Source organism: Myotis davidii, unplaced genomic scaffold (genome assembly GCF_000327345.1).
Source record: "Myotis davidii unplaced genomic scaffold, ASM32734v1 scaffold217, whole genome shotgun sequence".
Lineage (NCBI taxonomy): Eukaryota > Metazoa > Chordata > Mammalia > Chiroptera > Vespertilionidae > Myotis > Myotis davidii.
The window spans coordinates 5,166,409-5,182,605 of record NW_006290034.1 but is presented as its reverse complement, the minus strand read 5'-3'; the positions used below and the strand labels follow the sequence as shown (position 1 = coordinate 5,182,605).

The window sequence follows — 16,197 nt, the reverse complement described above, 5'->3', positions numbered from 1 at the left end:
CATACATGTCATAGGTTCGCCATCACTGGCCTAAAGTGTCAGAATGCCTTGTTCCACCCAGCCCACTGTCCCTCTAAGCCTGCCCAGCCTCTGCACATAAATATCCTTGCAGCCAAACCGGTTTGGCTCAGTGGATAGAGCGTTGGCCTGTGGACTGAAAGGTCCCAGGTTCGATTCCGGTCAAGGGCATGTATCTTGGTTGCGGGCACATCCCCAGTAGGAGATGTGCAAGAGGCAGCCAGTCGATGTTTCTCTCTCATCGATGTTTCTAACTCTCTATCTCTATTCCTCTCCCTTCCTCTCTATAAAAAAATCAATAAAAATATATTTTAAAAAAATCCTTGCAAACCCTACTTAGTTCAAACTTCCACTCTCTGCTGAAGCCCGCACCATCCTCTCTGCACATTATTGCTCCCGCGCTGGGGGCTGGTCTAGACTGTTCATTGCCTTTCAGTGTCCGTCCCAGGGGTCAGTTTCCAAAATGCAGCTCCAAACTCTCCCTCCCAGCCACCTCACCTTATCCTGATCTCTAGCCAGCTCTTGGCTCCTCTAAAACGCCGACACCTCCCAGCTCCTACTCTCCTCACTTTTCCTAAGCTGCCAACTGGTTTCCTTGGCCTTGATGAAATGGCAATGAAACTCTTTTCGATACCACCTGAACACTCTTCCACACTGTACTTCTCCCTCAAGGGCACTCTGACCAGGCCCAACCAGATCCAACAGGCTTGTGTCAAACACTGTCACACTAATTATTTGGTCAAATGAATGAAATGAATTGGGTTTGTACTTAGTTAGGTCTCCAGGAGTCCTATGCTCAAAAGCGCTCTTACAATGCACAACTGAGTGCCTTCTTTTTGTGTGTCCCCGCACACCCCCCGCCCCCGCCCCCCGTATCTAGCCTCCATCTAGGACAGGTAGGCACGTAACTGCGGGCATGATGAGTGGCTTGAGTTTCCATGGGATTCAATGGTTACCTAATCACATTTTGCAAATGCCAGTTGCAATGGATGGAATTTTCAATGTGGGCAGGTAACAGAAACAGATTTCCATTCCTCTGCTATTTTTACTCAGCCCCACACCCATTTCTGGCTATGCCCTCACCTCTCACCCACAATTATACCTGACAATAAATTTAGACTTGCTCACAAACCTCTCCTATTCCCCCTATTTCTCTCCACATCTCACTCTAGGCCTATCCCAGCTCCCGCACACCCACCATCCACTTCAGTGAAGCTGCTATGAATCTGTCCTGTCCACCCCGTATCCCAACACCCAAGAGAGGGCACGAAACACAGTGAGTCCTCATTAAATATCTGTGCAGTGAATGAGTAAATGAATGAATACTAAAGGGTAAAAGATGGCAGTGAGTGTGACTGGGGCAGAGAAAACGGTCTCTTCTCTGAAAAAATTTTTCTAGGAAACAATTGCCCAAAAGGTTTGAAGTGTATATATAAGAAATTTCTGATAAAACTTGCAATGGCCGACATGTTCTGGGCCACTCCCTCCCTGTGATTGATCAGGAAGTGAATACCTGAAGCAGGATCATCCAGGCAAGGCTGACAAAGAACCTGCACCCTGCTCGATCTCGCTCCAAAAGATGAGTAGGACCCCCAATCAGATTAACTGAGGACGCTGTACAAGGAAATGGAGAAAAAGGAATCCTGAACTACCAGGCTGCAATGTGTGAAACCCAGGCTGCCATTAGGGGGCCTTCATGCGCATCAACATCAGGAAGGGAAGGGCCCCGGGAAGCTGGCCTAGAGAAAAGCGGACAGACAGATGTGCAGAGAGCCGCACAGGCGCCATGAGAGAGGAGAGAGCGCACACAAGAGAAGAGACAGAGGTGGGGAAAGAGAATGGATGGGACCAAGGAGACAGAGGGAGAGGAAGAGACAAGAAAGCAACAAAAAGCCGAAAGAGGGAAGACAACAGGAGCCTGGCCAATGCCTGGTCAATTCCCACGGCCTGACCCTTCCGTTCCTCCTGCTTTCCCAGAAAACCTCTCTCCAGTCTAACAGTTCCCTCCCAACTCTCTGAGCTGGCTTCAATCCGTTTTCTATTTCTTGTGAGCAAAACAAAACATAAAAATAAAAACTGAATGGAAGTAGCTTTAAGTTAATTAGAATCAATTACCTTTTTTTGGCCTTTAAAAAAATCTTAAGTTGGTTTGATTAAATATTGAATACATAAAAGGGAATAATTGTGACACATGTGTAACAAAACAAACATCTGTGCAGCTATCACCCAGCATAAAACATTAAAGATGCCCAGTCATCTCTGAAGTCACCTGAGTCTCTTCCTATCATCAATTACTTTTCCATGAAATATTTCTAGAAGGTGAATACGCAATAAAGGAGGGGAGGGCATTAAAAAAAACCAAAACCCTAACAACCAAAATATGTCTGCCTTACACAACAGTATATGGTTTGTACAGTTTCACATCTTTCTCCAATTACATGGGCAATCCTGTCATTTTACAAGCCTTATTTATCCTGTATAATAAAAGCCTAATATGCAAATTATCCCTCAACCAGGAGTTCGACTGGGAGTTTGACCACTTGCTATGATGTGTGCTAACCACCAGGGGACTGTGCAAAGCATGACGGGCATCGGCAACAAGACACTGGCAGCGGACGGCAGTGGAGGTGCTGCTGGCCCCAGTGGGCTTCCGGGTGAGCAGGGCCACAGCTGCCAGGACCACTGGGACCAGTAAGGCTCCCTGTGGGTTCTGCTGAGGCTGGCTGGGAGAGAGCGCGCTGCCTGCCCAGCTTCTGTGCGGCACCCAGAGGCCCACGCTGCGCCCCAGCCCGCAGCGTCCAACCGTGCTTACTGGATCTCCGTGTGGGGACTCAGGCGGAGGGGGGCACGCAGGGGCCCAGGGGCCCAGGTGTTGCCCAAGGCCCAGAGGTCAGCTGTGACCCGCCCTTCCATGCCAGATGCTTGCACTTTGTTCACTGGCTAGGTCTAGGGACCATACCTGTGCGTGAATTTCACGCACCAGGCCTCTAGTATATATATATAAAAGGCTAGACGACTGTCCAACTATCCGGTAGGTATGACGCACACGACCACCAGGGGGCAGACGCTCAATGCAGGAGCTGCCGAGCTGCAGTGACTTGGCAGCTGTGGTGGTGACGCACCCCGGAACCAGAGAGGAGGGAGCCCGATTCCTCGCAGGGCCGCATGATTCCACCTTCGGTCATGAGTTATGTTGTTGCTGGGCACCATCGCCCAAATCTGGTGAGGGAGGGACCGCGGGAGGTTGGCTCCAGGGCATTTCTGGCCCCGGCTAGCCTGGCCCCCCGCTGGTCACCTTCTAATTAATTTCCTTTTAGTGTGCACAAATCCGTGCACCAGGCCACTAGTAAACTATAAAGCAGAAAGCTAACGGCCACTTTAACGTTCATAAATCACCTAAGGAAGATGTTGGTTTAAGAGAGAAAAAGAGGCAGCTCACTTAGCCGAATAGCTCTCCTCAAAACACTATCACTTGAGAACATGAACGAGTAACTTGAGTGCTGCTAAAGATCCGGTGTTCTCCTTGGGCAGCTGGCCATGTGAGTGGGACAAGTGTGGGTTCCTCCTCACTTCTGTGGAATATAAAGAGAATGCTTGAGGGAGCAGGCGCTGGTGAGCAAGGAGGGGATTAGCCTCTGGCTGCCTCAGTATTCTAATTTTGGCTTCTGGTGAGTAAGTTTCCTTTCACTTCTTTGAAAGCAGGTCAACAAAAAGCCATTTGATGTTAATGCTAAATTATATGGTTTGTACACATACATCACTGAACACTAATTTTGCGAAGGTACATTTCTTACTAGCCCCACCTCAAAATTTTCTTGTGAGATAGGGCAGTAAAATACTCAAATGAGCACCCTTCTAATCCCTGCATACCTCTCCAGCCTCACCTCCTCCATTCTTACACCAACCCTTCATTCTAGGCAAACCTAGTCATTGGCTCACAGATATCACTGAGCTCTTGTGCGCACTATTACCCCTCTCTCTGGGTGCACTTCTCTCCAGTCTCTGCCTTAAGAGCTCCTATTTACCCTTCAAGGCCCATCTCGAACATCACCTCCTCTGGGAGGACTTCCCTGATAGGTCTCTTCCCCACCTCCTTCCAGAACTTGGCTACTCCTTCTGTAACCACATTCCACATATATTATCACTGTTTACTCGTGTATCTCCACAGCTCGAATTGCTTCAGAGCTCTATTTCTCAGTTATTTGTAATCTCCAGGCTAGGAAAGTACCTGAGCACATAGAAGACGATCAGAGATAGCTGATCATAGTAGCTTAATAAACAAGCCTCCTTTGGACAGTGCCACACCAAAAGCCAAAAAGCTCAACTGAAAGCAGCCCTGACAAGTGTGATGCGGTGCCCTGGACTGGATCCTGGAGCAGAAAAAAAACCATTAGTGGAAAACTGCTAAAGTCCCAATGAAGTGTGAAGTTCAGTGTTGACAAATGTACCATTGCTGTGTTAGGATGTCAACATTAAGGGAAACCAGGTGAACAGTCTACGGGAACTCTATGCACCATCTTGTGGATTTTCTATAAATCTAAAATTATTCCAAAATAAAAAGTGTATTTAAAAGAACTTTTAAGTAGTCTAGAAAAAGTTGAAAGAACTACAATTATTGATGAGGACATGAATGTGGATTTTATTTTATTTTTTAAAATATATTTTATTGATTTTTTACAGAGAGGAAGGGAGAGGAATAGAGAGTTGGAAACATTGATGAGAGAGAGACATCGATCAGCTGCCTCCTGCACACCCTCTACTGGGGATGTGCCCACAATCAAGGTACATGCCCTTGACTGGAATCGAACCTGGGACCCTTGAGTCCGCAGGCCGATGCTCTATCCACTGAGCCAAACCGGTTAGGGCATGAATGTGGATTTTAATTACAACCATAATAACACAAATACTAAAAGAGTAAGGAATATACTTCTCTTAGAAGTAGAGGAAGAAACGAAATTATTTTTTAACAACCCGAAATGAACTAAAATATGTGAGGCTATATTAATGCAGCAAAATGGTAAAAGAGATTTCCATCATTAAACTGAAGGAGTTCAATATTTTATTTCCCAAAATGCGTACCTCAACATTGAAATCACTTCCATGGAGTGTTTAAGGCTGCACTATCAATCGCAGACATCAGAACTACATTAACTATGTAAGTCATGGTAGCAATTACAGCATTGCCTCAAACAGAGCCCTGTTTTGAAGTTAATGATTCCCATGTTTTAACTTCAGGAAACAGAGAGAACATGCTCTACTAAAAGTATGTTACTCTGAAACCATCTTTCTATAACTTACAGTAATTTGTAAAATGTAATTTCCAAGGTCCCAGCAAAATCCATTTCCATACAACACTATCCATTTAATAAGAAAAAAATTTAAAACTAGGGATATCAATACATGACTAAAACGAAAGCCACGGACAGTGCAACATTCCATCATAAGTTTTTGGAATTCAATGGAATACTGTTTTAGTTTTAAAACCCAACCATTACAGAAAGATTCATTATAAGATGACAAGAATCAAGCTATCCCACTAATTTTAAAGAACTCTGATGTAAAGGTTCCTATATCACCAGTATAGTAAATGTCAACCTCAGGCCACCTGCACAAAACAGAAGATACAAGCACAATTTAAATATATAAATAGAGTTTATGTTTTGATCATGGTGAGACATGCCTGACTCTACAGCTGTAGGTTTCCATGAGCAGCTAGAAAAAATTTAGAGCACTGTCTACTTTTAAGTTAAGCAATTCTGAGATGTAAAATAATAACATCACTTAAAAAAAAACAAAAATCTAAGACTTTCGTATGAATATTAAAAACATTAACCATTTGAATAGACTTAGTGACAAAAAGAAGCAAACAATAAACACTAATACCTCAGCTAATCTTGAACAACCTTTCTTAAACTTTTAAGTATCTTCCAAGTCTAACTAGGAAATCAAAGGGAATTCGTGTCTGAAGTCTACATCCTCCTGAAACTTGCCTAAGATCATTAGGCCATTTTTTCATATACATGTCAAACAAACTTGGTCTTTTTGGAATCCTTCTTTGATTAGTTCATATTAGATATATTCATTTCTGTTACAACTTAATAGCAAATCATGGAAAATAGGATATTTCATTTACACAGAGCACTGTATCAAAACTAGAATGATTAAACAGGGATCCTAACACAATGTTACTCAGTTCAAGTAGCTTGAATTACAGAAATGATACAGATGATTGCTAAGCAGGTAACAGGATAGCCTGGATAGATAAATGCTTAAAGATAACTAACTCTAACTTGCTAAACACTGAAAAAGAAATATACCAAAAAGTAAGACAGTTTAAAAACTGGAGGTTAAAATCAAATACTAGAACAATTTCTTTTCTTTACATTCTCTTGAACATTTATTTACACTATGGGCACTTTATGTAATTTATGTCTTTCAGGTTTTTAACCTCAGTTTTTAACTATATTTCTAAACGGCTTTATGTTAAACTAAGTTTGATCAAACTCAAGAATAAGAGAACTAGCAACGCAAAAACAGCCCTCTTTATAATTTGCTAAAATACCCCCTCTGGTTGATAATATTAACTCCACAAAGGACCCTGAGATCAGACCTCATGCAGAACAAGGAAAATGAAGCTCAGTGATTAGGAGTGATCTCCCAATTTTCAGTCTCTTTATTTCTGTATTCTGTTTAAATTTTAAAACAAGCTCCGGTGATCTGAACAAATTTAGAGTCCACTGCTCTAGACATCTGTCTCTGTGCGAACATTCTCGTTCCTGGGTACTTAAAGCATCTCTTCTTCCCTTCCTCACTTTCCCCGACAAGTCCCAATCCCTAATAAAACAAAACTACACTAAGCCAACCAAACATAAGACAGAGCATGATAGCTCAAATCTATGAGCAATCTGCCCTGCCATGTTTTTACCTACACCCTAAACAAACAAACAAAAAACCTATAAGCAAGGTTATTAACAAGCGCCGAAACCGGTTTGGCTCAGTGGATAGAGCGTCGGCCTGCGGACTGAAAGGTCCCAGGTTCGATTCCGGTCAGGGGCATGTACCTTGGTTGCGGGCACATCCCCAGTGGGGAGTGTGCAGGAGGCAGCTGGTCGATGTTTCTCTCTCATCGATGTTTCTAACTATCTCTCTCCTTTCCTCTCTTTAAAAACTCAATAAAATATATTAAAAAAAAAAGATTATTAACAAGGAGCAAAATAGTCTGTTTTACCACTTCCCTTAGTTTTGGACAATTTTCTGGTGCTCATAAAAATAGGAGGGGAAAAAGTCAGGAAAAAGCAGGGATGATGAAGCACAGGTCCTGTACTGATTATACGCATTAAAAAATTAGCTCCTGAATTAAAATAGAAAGTAATTAAATTCAGGTGAATTCGGTTATTTAATAGTAATTAAATAACTATTCTGAGTTGGATGTGTTGATAATGGGAGTTTAAAATCCTGCACCCTACCTCAAGTTGAATTTAATTACATCTGCCAACCATACAAAATGACAACCTAATATTGAGAATTAGCAGGCATGTTCTTGTGAATTAATGAAAAACAGGATATTTTTTCCATTCATTTTGGGAGAGAGTGGAAGGGAGGAGTAGAGATAGAAACATCAACTGGTTGCCTCCTGGACACACCCCGACCGAGGCCAGGGATCAAGCCTGCAATGGAGGTATGTGCCCTAGACCAGAATCAAACCCACGACCCTTTAGTCTGTGGGCCCGATGCTCTAACCACTCGGCAACCAGCTAGGGCTAAAGCAGGGATACAGTTAGTTCTTCAATATTTCATCTCATTCCAACTTGTATTTAATGAGTGTCTACTACATCGTAGGATTGTCATCTATTAATCATTAACTCTCTATCCACCTATTACATAAAAAGCCTGTGGTCACCACACCATAAGGACCAGTCAGCAGGAGGCTGTGCGCGCGGGGTGGGCACAGATGGGCGGGGACACGACTCTAGAGGACTTGATCGGAGGCGAGGGCGGGTTTCTGGGTCCCACCAAGCTGCAGGACTCTGAGTCCTGGGTCTCCCGCAATTTTGCGCTGGGCCCCTAGTGCCTTTTTAATAGAGAATTTGACCCCCCCCCAGTCTTGGAAAGGGTAAGACTTACGGAACTCATAATACTTCATCAATCCTGCCATATTCCCACTACAGCTGGCTAGATAGTGGTGGGCACCTGACATGGCTGAGCCAATCTGACATTCTTTCCCAGGAACCTGAAATGGGGATCTTGGGAACCTGACTCAGATGACATGAGGCACTTAACCACCAGGTCAGGCAGTGTGTGAGCCAGAGGTGTCAGGGTAAGCCAAAGCTGAAACTTGGGGGTGGGGATGGGCAGGGCCAAAGAAGTCATAAGTAAGCAGAGAAAGCTGATCTGAAGAGGTGACTTACCAACAAAACAGAACAAATGACTATTCTGTCCGAGGAGGAATCAGGGAGAGAGCACGCATCACAATCCTTACACACGGGACCTGGCTCTATTCATTTCTTGTCTATCTTTGGATGTCTCATGCTGATGAAGTTGCCCACTGTATCCTTTCAATAAACTCCTCCTTGATTGGGACAAGTGTGAGAAAGTTCCTGTTCCTTACAGGCAAAACACCTTAGCATTATTTATAATATAAAGATGAGAAATACCTAGTCCTGTTGGCCCTCAAGGACCATGTAGTTAGGAGCAGGTAAGTATAAAAATAATCATAATATAAGGTAGACAGACTGTAAGAGACATAAAAAGTACTATGATATTTCAAAGAGATGGACAGAACATCAAAAAGGTTTCATGGAGGAAAGGGAACTACATAGTAACCACAACAGATGGAACTTTGGGATATTTTAAAAATGCATTTACTAAGAAAAAGAAAATGATGGGACCCCAAGTCAGTCAATAACAACAAAGTTTTACAGGTCCAGTAACTCCAATATCTGGTTAACAAATGAGTCATAGGACTTGGTGACTGACTGGTTATAAGGATGAGAGCAAGAGAAGAATTAAAAATGTAGATCTGTTTTCAGCCAAGAAGACTTGAGAACGATGATGCCAGAACAGGCAAGTTCCCGACAGGTGGACTTGGGGAGGTAAGTTCTATATGGGGTTTATCCACCTGAGGGAAGCGGGGGCCTGTAGGTAACAAATTCATCAGGGAAACAGGAGAAAGACAAGCCATCTGAAGTACAGGAAAGAGATTTCTCAAAATTCCAAGTAAAAAACTGCCCTCTAAAAGAGGAACTAAAGACTCTTCACAGTGTCTAGGTTTCTTCTTTTGCATTTTCAACTTTCCATTTTTGCATGGCTACTGATTCTCCTGGTCCCAATGAGGGACTTTAAAGAATGGAGGGCAGACAGTGTTGTGGGAAAAGAACGTGATCGAATCCATGGCTCCTCTCCCCAGGAAAATCACATAACCCCAGGTTTGTTTGTTTGTTTGTTTGTTAAAGCATGCCATGGAAGAAACCAGAAAGGAAAAGAGAGGGTTGGGGGGAAAGAGGAAGTACCTGCCAGGACCCATCCACTCCTTTTCCTTTCCCAGCAACTGGGGACGAGGCTCAGCACCATGGGGAGGAACTGAGTAAGGAACACGGGTCTTCGGGTTTCGACAACCTTCTCCAAAAGAGGAACCACTTTCAGAGACAACTGCCACAGCGCTAAAAGACTTCTTGGTAATACTGCAAATAAGCTTAATAGGCTAAGAATTCTTTTTAAAACAACACAGATGCAGCCCTGATTAAAAGGTTACATACCCTATAAATTCTAATAAGTACTAAGCATCCTACTCTCTCTGTCATCACTACAGAATTAGCCTATTCAGGGAAGATTACAATCTTGTAATTCCTAAAAAGGACCACATTGTCAGACTGCAGAATGATGAGTGCATTTAAATAAAAGACACAAAGAACAGTAAGTGCTTATAAAAAAACAAACCTATTTTTATAACGTGAATTTCTACTTTTTATGCCAGTTTTTTTTCTTTCTCAGAAACAAGATGCATCCTCACAAGAAATTTAACAACTGTCTATGAATCTTATGCCAAAAAATGGCAAACACTGCAAAGGATATCATCCTATGAGGACATAATGTAATATGGTACTTATCAAAGGACTGCCTAAGTTTTAATGAGCAGATTCAGCCAGTGATACGCAGATATTTAAATGTGAATCATCGATTATATAACACGGGGTTTAAGTGAATTAGATGATTCCAACTATCTGCATGCAACTTAATTTCTGCCATGCCACCACTGGCAGAATCCTAAAGAATAAAGCATCACCCTCATTTTGTATGTTTGCTCAAGATCTGCTAAGAGGAACTACAAGAAATGAAAATCTGGAGATAGCACAGGCGTAGATCAGGCAAGAACTTACAAAACTAAGTAATAATATATAATTTCTTCACCATAAAGGATTTATATTTATTAAATTTCCTTGGAGATCTTTAAAAAGCGTATGTTAATATTTGAAAAATAATTCTATATCTGCCTGAAACACCTTTGAAAAAAGTAGCTAAAATGATAAGCTTCACGTTGTAATAACAGAGGTCACCATTTACTGAAATCTGTTTGCTGAGTATTTTACATACATCATCTCATTTCATATTATGAAATAGGCATCATCATTCCCACTTTATATGTGTGAAAATTAAGACGCACATGGTTAAGTTACATGCTCTGGGTCTCACAGCTAATAAATGGAGGTGGGAATTGAGTTTGGTTTTACCTGACTCCAAAAGCAGTGCTCTTGTCCATTATACCAGTGCGTCCCAACTGTGCCACCTCATGGCACCCACTGAAAATGATAATATTTGTGAGGCTTATTGAGGTAAGCTGGGTATGTTTTTTATATATCATAAAATTATGACATGAAAAATCAAACACAAAGTATTACAGATGATACTGAATGCTAATTTAGTATAAATCTTCCAAATGAAATATTTTCAATACCAAATTCAGAAAATTTAGAGAAAATCATACCAAAATTACCATTTCAACTGTTGTAATGAAAAATTATAGCTCTCTGCCACTTGGCTTGCCATTGTGTCGGTGAGTGTGGTGGACGGGGAGCTCAAGCTAGCTCAAATAAAGACTCTTTAAAAAAAAAAGAAGAAGAAAAATTATAAAAATGATTTAAAATTTCAAAACTATTTTAAAAGTTTGCAAACAGCACACCTGTTTGCCATCCTATGCACTGCACTCTGGAAAGCTTTGCAAAATATAATTTTGTCTTTCTATAGAATATTATGATTAAACACTAATCTGGCATATCAAGATCCTTCCAATAATACATCTAAAGGAAATTCAAATAAAAGGTAATAAAAAAATTATAACACGGAAGTGTTCCTTAACTAATTCAGCCCACACTAGTTTCTTAATCTGAATTTCATACTACCTGTAATCTGTAACATTCATTTTGATTGAATAACAAAAATAACTAATATTCACTGAGCTAATACAGTGTACCAAGCTGTGTTCTACTTCACATTATTACGATATTTAATCCTCACAGCAATACTATGAAATACCTCTATTTTCTCCATTTGAAAGGATGGGGAAGCTGAGAGAGAATTGCGTAAATAACTTTCCCAAGGTTAGAGCTGGTAAATGAGAATTAGAATATGAAACAGCCTGACTGCAGAGCCCATGTTGTTAATCACTGTGCTAAACTATATCCCTGTGAGGAAGAAAATACAGTAATATTTAATGAACACCTATTATGTGCCAGGAGAGACAAGGGCAAGTAAATAGAGCGCAACTTAGACTACACTTGATAGCTTCACAGTGATGAAGTAAAAACGACTTAGATGGACATCGAGGAGGTATTCTTACAGCAAAAGGAAAATCCTTGTATACTGTGATGGTGCATTTTGCTTATAGAAACAGCAAGGAAGAAAACTGGCATTTCATATGTGCGTTATGATATGGTTCCAGCAAGAGCATCTGTATCTGTCACCTACTTGAAGTGGTTGATTAAACTTGTTCAAGAATATTAAAAAATCTCACGTAAAACAATGAAATTGATAAAAATTTAAAGCAAATGCTTTAGTACTTCGATTTTTACTTACAGCTTTTGAGGTTCCCTAAGTCATCATAGGTTTCATTTTGTTCTTAATTAAATGCACTATTTAAAAGTCCTGAATAAAGATTTCTGTAGACATTTGGACAAGTTCCACCTGTCAAATCCAGCCACTTGGAGGAAAGCCTCCCAGTTTGCAACTGTATTACAATAGGCTAATGCCCTGAGGGGATCTCTGATGGGCAATATAAATCAAAACACGCACAGAAGACGAGAGACACCTTTAATTTTACAACCAGCTGATCAATACAGACCATGCTAGTGCCCTGAGTATTGTGACTTATATCAAACACCTGAAAAGCCCCACAGAGCAACGTCTGCCCAGGATTAATAGTATTTAAAGAGCATGTGCCAGGGGCCATGCTCATTCCCCAATGATACTTGTTACACAGAGAGCGGCTGTCTAGAACTACAACGTGAATTCGTGCTTCTTGAAAGATCAGGTACGCAGTCTGGAAGCTCAAGCTCTCATGTGTAACTTGCGCCCTCCATCCAGAAAGCTGGTACCAGGGCTTCTCAACCTACAAACCACCAAACAGGTTGACAGGAGGAGCGGAACGGGGCACCCAGCACAGCCTGGAGTGCAGAATTAGGTGATGGTGGAGCACCTCTCTTAAAGCAACTTCTTTTCCTCAAAAATCAATTGTTTTAAAAAATAAAGTTCTACTGCTTACAGAAACGACGACTCCTACTTCTTCTCCAACAGATCCCTAGAAAATACTTATATGGAAACAACTGGCTTGATTTATTGACAAGCTGACGCTAGGGTTCTTTATAGGGTTTACTGAGCCTCTAGGAGCCAGCCTCTCAGACATTTTTTAAATTAATCACGCTGAGTAAAACGCATCTGATTGTACCTAAAAGGCACTTAAAACGAATGTGGGGTAAAATAAACAGCAAGTCCTGAAATCAATGTTTTTAGTTTGAAGAGACAAAAAAAAAAAAGAGAGAGACAGAGAAAGAGAGAGAACGGCTCACCAGAAGCCTGTCCCAGTCTGGACAGTAAATGTGTCTGGCTCCTGAATGGACCCTAAGGTAACCCCGTTCCCACCACATCATCCCTACCCACATCCCTACCCACTACTCGGTGGCCGCCAACGCGGGCTGGACGGTCCACCACGTCTGTGGACACCAACCTCAAGCCTCGGCTCACACCATCTCCCCTTTGCAAAACTAAGGGAAGGGGTGACAAAACCTTAGGAGGGTAAAAAGGGTGGGAAAAGGTGGGAAAACATAGACAGCCTCTGCAACCGAACTCTTCCCTTATACCGAGAACTTGTCAGTTAGCTCGACCGCACACCTTGGCGTGACTGGGTAAGCCAGGGTTCCTCCACCTTCCCTGCTGTTCAGAGGCCCCCTCTCCATCACCCGCGGGGCCAGCTGCGACCGCTCTGGCCCAGCCCCTCCATTTACACTCACTACTCAAGCCCCCCGGCTCTGCCCCGCCATCAAGTATCACCTCGCTCCGAACTCTCAAGCCATATGCAAGCCCCCCACACCGTGCCCTGTCCTCCTGGTACCCACACCCTCCAACCCCCGTGCCAAGCCTTCCCCAGCCCCTTCCCTTCCGGTAGGAGCCTTTCCTCGGCACCCAACACGGTCCCATTCCCCCGCGCTCCCAACCCTCTCCGCCAAAGGCAGCCCAGCTCGGAGTCACACCCTCGCCAGCCCGATTCCCGCACCCCGCCCGGCGGAGACCAGCCGCCGAGCCCCTGCCAGCCACGCCCTCCGCCCGCTTCGGGGTCCTCCCCGCCAGCCCGGCCGGGCGCCCTTCACGGCCCCCAAGTGCCCAGGCCTCCCCGCAAGCCCCGCCGGCCCCGCCCACAGGCCCTCACCGAGGAGCAGCAGCTTCACTTCTTTCGCCGCTTTCTCCCCGTCCTCACGCAAGTTGCGGTCGATCATCTTGCTCCGCTCCACCGCCGCCTTGTCCTCGGCGCTCAACGTGTACGCACCGCGGAGACTGCGGGTCGGCCGGCCGAGTCGGCGTCTGCTGCTGGGCGGCGGCCCTCTCGGTCAGCTCCTGGAGCGCCCGGAGAAACCGGACATCCGGCGTTTACGACACTTCCGGAAACGCCCCGCTGCCGTTACGGCTAGAACTGTTCCTGCTGGGGAAACTGGAGGAGCAACCGGAAGCGGAAGTACGGGGGGTGGGGGATGGCGAATCCCGGCGATGGTTCTGAGGGCTGCTACCGTCTCGTGGAACTCGCCTTAGTCCCTTTGCATGTTTTCGGTTGTCATTTTTAAATAAACGCAGAAAAACCGGGGACTGGCTTCAGTTCATGGCGCCCTCCCCAGGGCACAGCCCCGCTTTGGATGAGGGTTGGAGGGGTGGACTCCTGTTAAGAACCCACAACCCGCCTGGGGATTTCTCACTGGCCAAACCCGGGGTCCCTGGCCAAGTGTAGGACACGTTCTCCACCCGGGTCTGCGCAGCCAGGTCTATGGGATGGGAGCAGACTTCAGAGCCGGGTCCTGGCCACGCTTCACCGCTGCGATCTGTCAGGCCGACCGTGCCTGGGACCAGAGCAATCCCTTTCTCCCCCTCCGTCCGCCGCCTCCTGCTCCTGGTCCTTGGGCCGTTACGTGCAGGTTTGTGTGGACCTGAGAACTGTCCAGCTACTGCGTTGTTGGCAAAGGGCTCCTTGAAATCGCTGGCAGACTCTCCCTGGAAGGTAAGCGGGTAGTTCCTCCATAGCATGTCCTCGCTGCCTTTCCGGGATGAGCCGTCGTCGCCCCGCAGCTTGTCTGCTGAAGGGCCTTAGCTCTTTTCTACCCGGACTAGTCAACCTCAGCCCCACACCCAAAACAAACCAGTGCACCCTGTGAATCTCCTAAAATTTCCTGTTGCGGTGCCACACAAAAAGGGAAGTTCTAGTAAAACTGGCCTTTCAGTTCTAGGATCACTTGAAAATTAATAAATCCCCTATGAAAGTCCCAGGCTGTAGCCTTTTCCACTCGTAATCTGGGTACTACTTCGAAGGTGACCGTACATTACCTCTTCTCCCAAGAGCCCCACACCTCCTCTCCACCATACAGTCTAGGGAGGGGAACTCTTGTAGCCCCAAAAGCTTTTCCCTGTGGTTAAAAATTATTTCCCTAATATAACCTAAGCCTTAGAATATAAGAAAGGTTTTTATGGTGATGATACAATAATTAGAAAAGTTCCACGAGAGCCACCTTACACAGCCTCCACCCCCATAACTTTATACCAGTTTTCTCGAAGTTTGACAAGACTCCTATTCATTCCCTAATGACTGTTAGAATAAAAGGGACATGTTTTCCCATAATCAGGACTAATGGGGGGAAAGGGCAAGAGGAAAGGGAAGAAAAACCAGTGTTTATTGAGGACCTACTTGCCAGGTATGGCTAGGTGCTTCCCTATGTCATCTCTTTGAATCCTCACAACAACCCTGTGGGGTAGGTAATGTTGTCCCCACTTTTGCAGATGAGGAAATAGGCTCAGAGAAGTGAAGCATCTTTCCCAAGTTCACACAGTGAGTACGTAGGTCTGTGTGACTCCCAGATTCACCCCTTTCCTCTCACGCCGCTGTAAGGTGTTACCTGGGGAGACCTGACAACAGAAGGTCTTCATCTAGGCTTGAGAGCTAGCCCAGCACCAACCGGGTGCAGGAAACAGCAGCGACAGATGGGTTGTCTCAACCTGCTGATTCTGCAGGGGATTAGGGGCCAAATGTTTCCAGGAACAACCTTCCCAGCCAAGGATTACATATCGAACTTGACCAAGCAATCCTGGCGTCGAGAAAACTCCTGGAAGGTGGTCATGGCAGAAACTGTTGGGAAAGTTCTTAGCATAAGAGAAGAGAAATGTTTATCTCCTTCATGATTCACTCGGGGGGAAAATAAAAGGCAAACGAACCAGCGTATGTCAAAGTCTGTAATAAACGCCAGTGAGGTCACAGGTGTCAGGAAATTTCAGCCTGAATTAGAGTTATCCTTGCACTTAAAATTTTCTCCTTTGATGTATGGGGAGGAAGGGTTGCTGGGCAAAGTCAAAGGAAAAGGCAAAATAATTTAACAAGATGGCTCCCAGACAATGTTTAATGCCCCCTTCCTGGGCCCTGCACCCCCCCCCCCACAC

The 16,197-nt window shown here is 44.3% G+C and overlaps 1 protein-coding gene across 1 annotated transcript in view; it reads right to left on the bottom strand.

Annotated features, from left to right (window-relative positions):
* The window catches only part of GNAI3 (guanine nucleotide binding protein (G protein), alpha inhibiting activity polypeptide 3), a 38,224-nt gene extending 24,060 nt beyond the window's left edge, over positions 1-14,164 (bottom strand). Inside the window, exon 1 of the mRNA XM_006762973.2 lies at positions 13,934-14,164. Coding sequence (XP_006763036.1) covers positions 13,934-14,000 — 67 coding nt within the window. The 5' untranslated portion in view covers positions 14,001-14,164. The remainder of the gene's footprint in view (positions 1-13,933) is intronic.
* Positions 14,165-16,197: the final 2,033 nt, after the last annotated feature.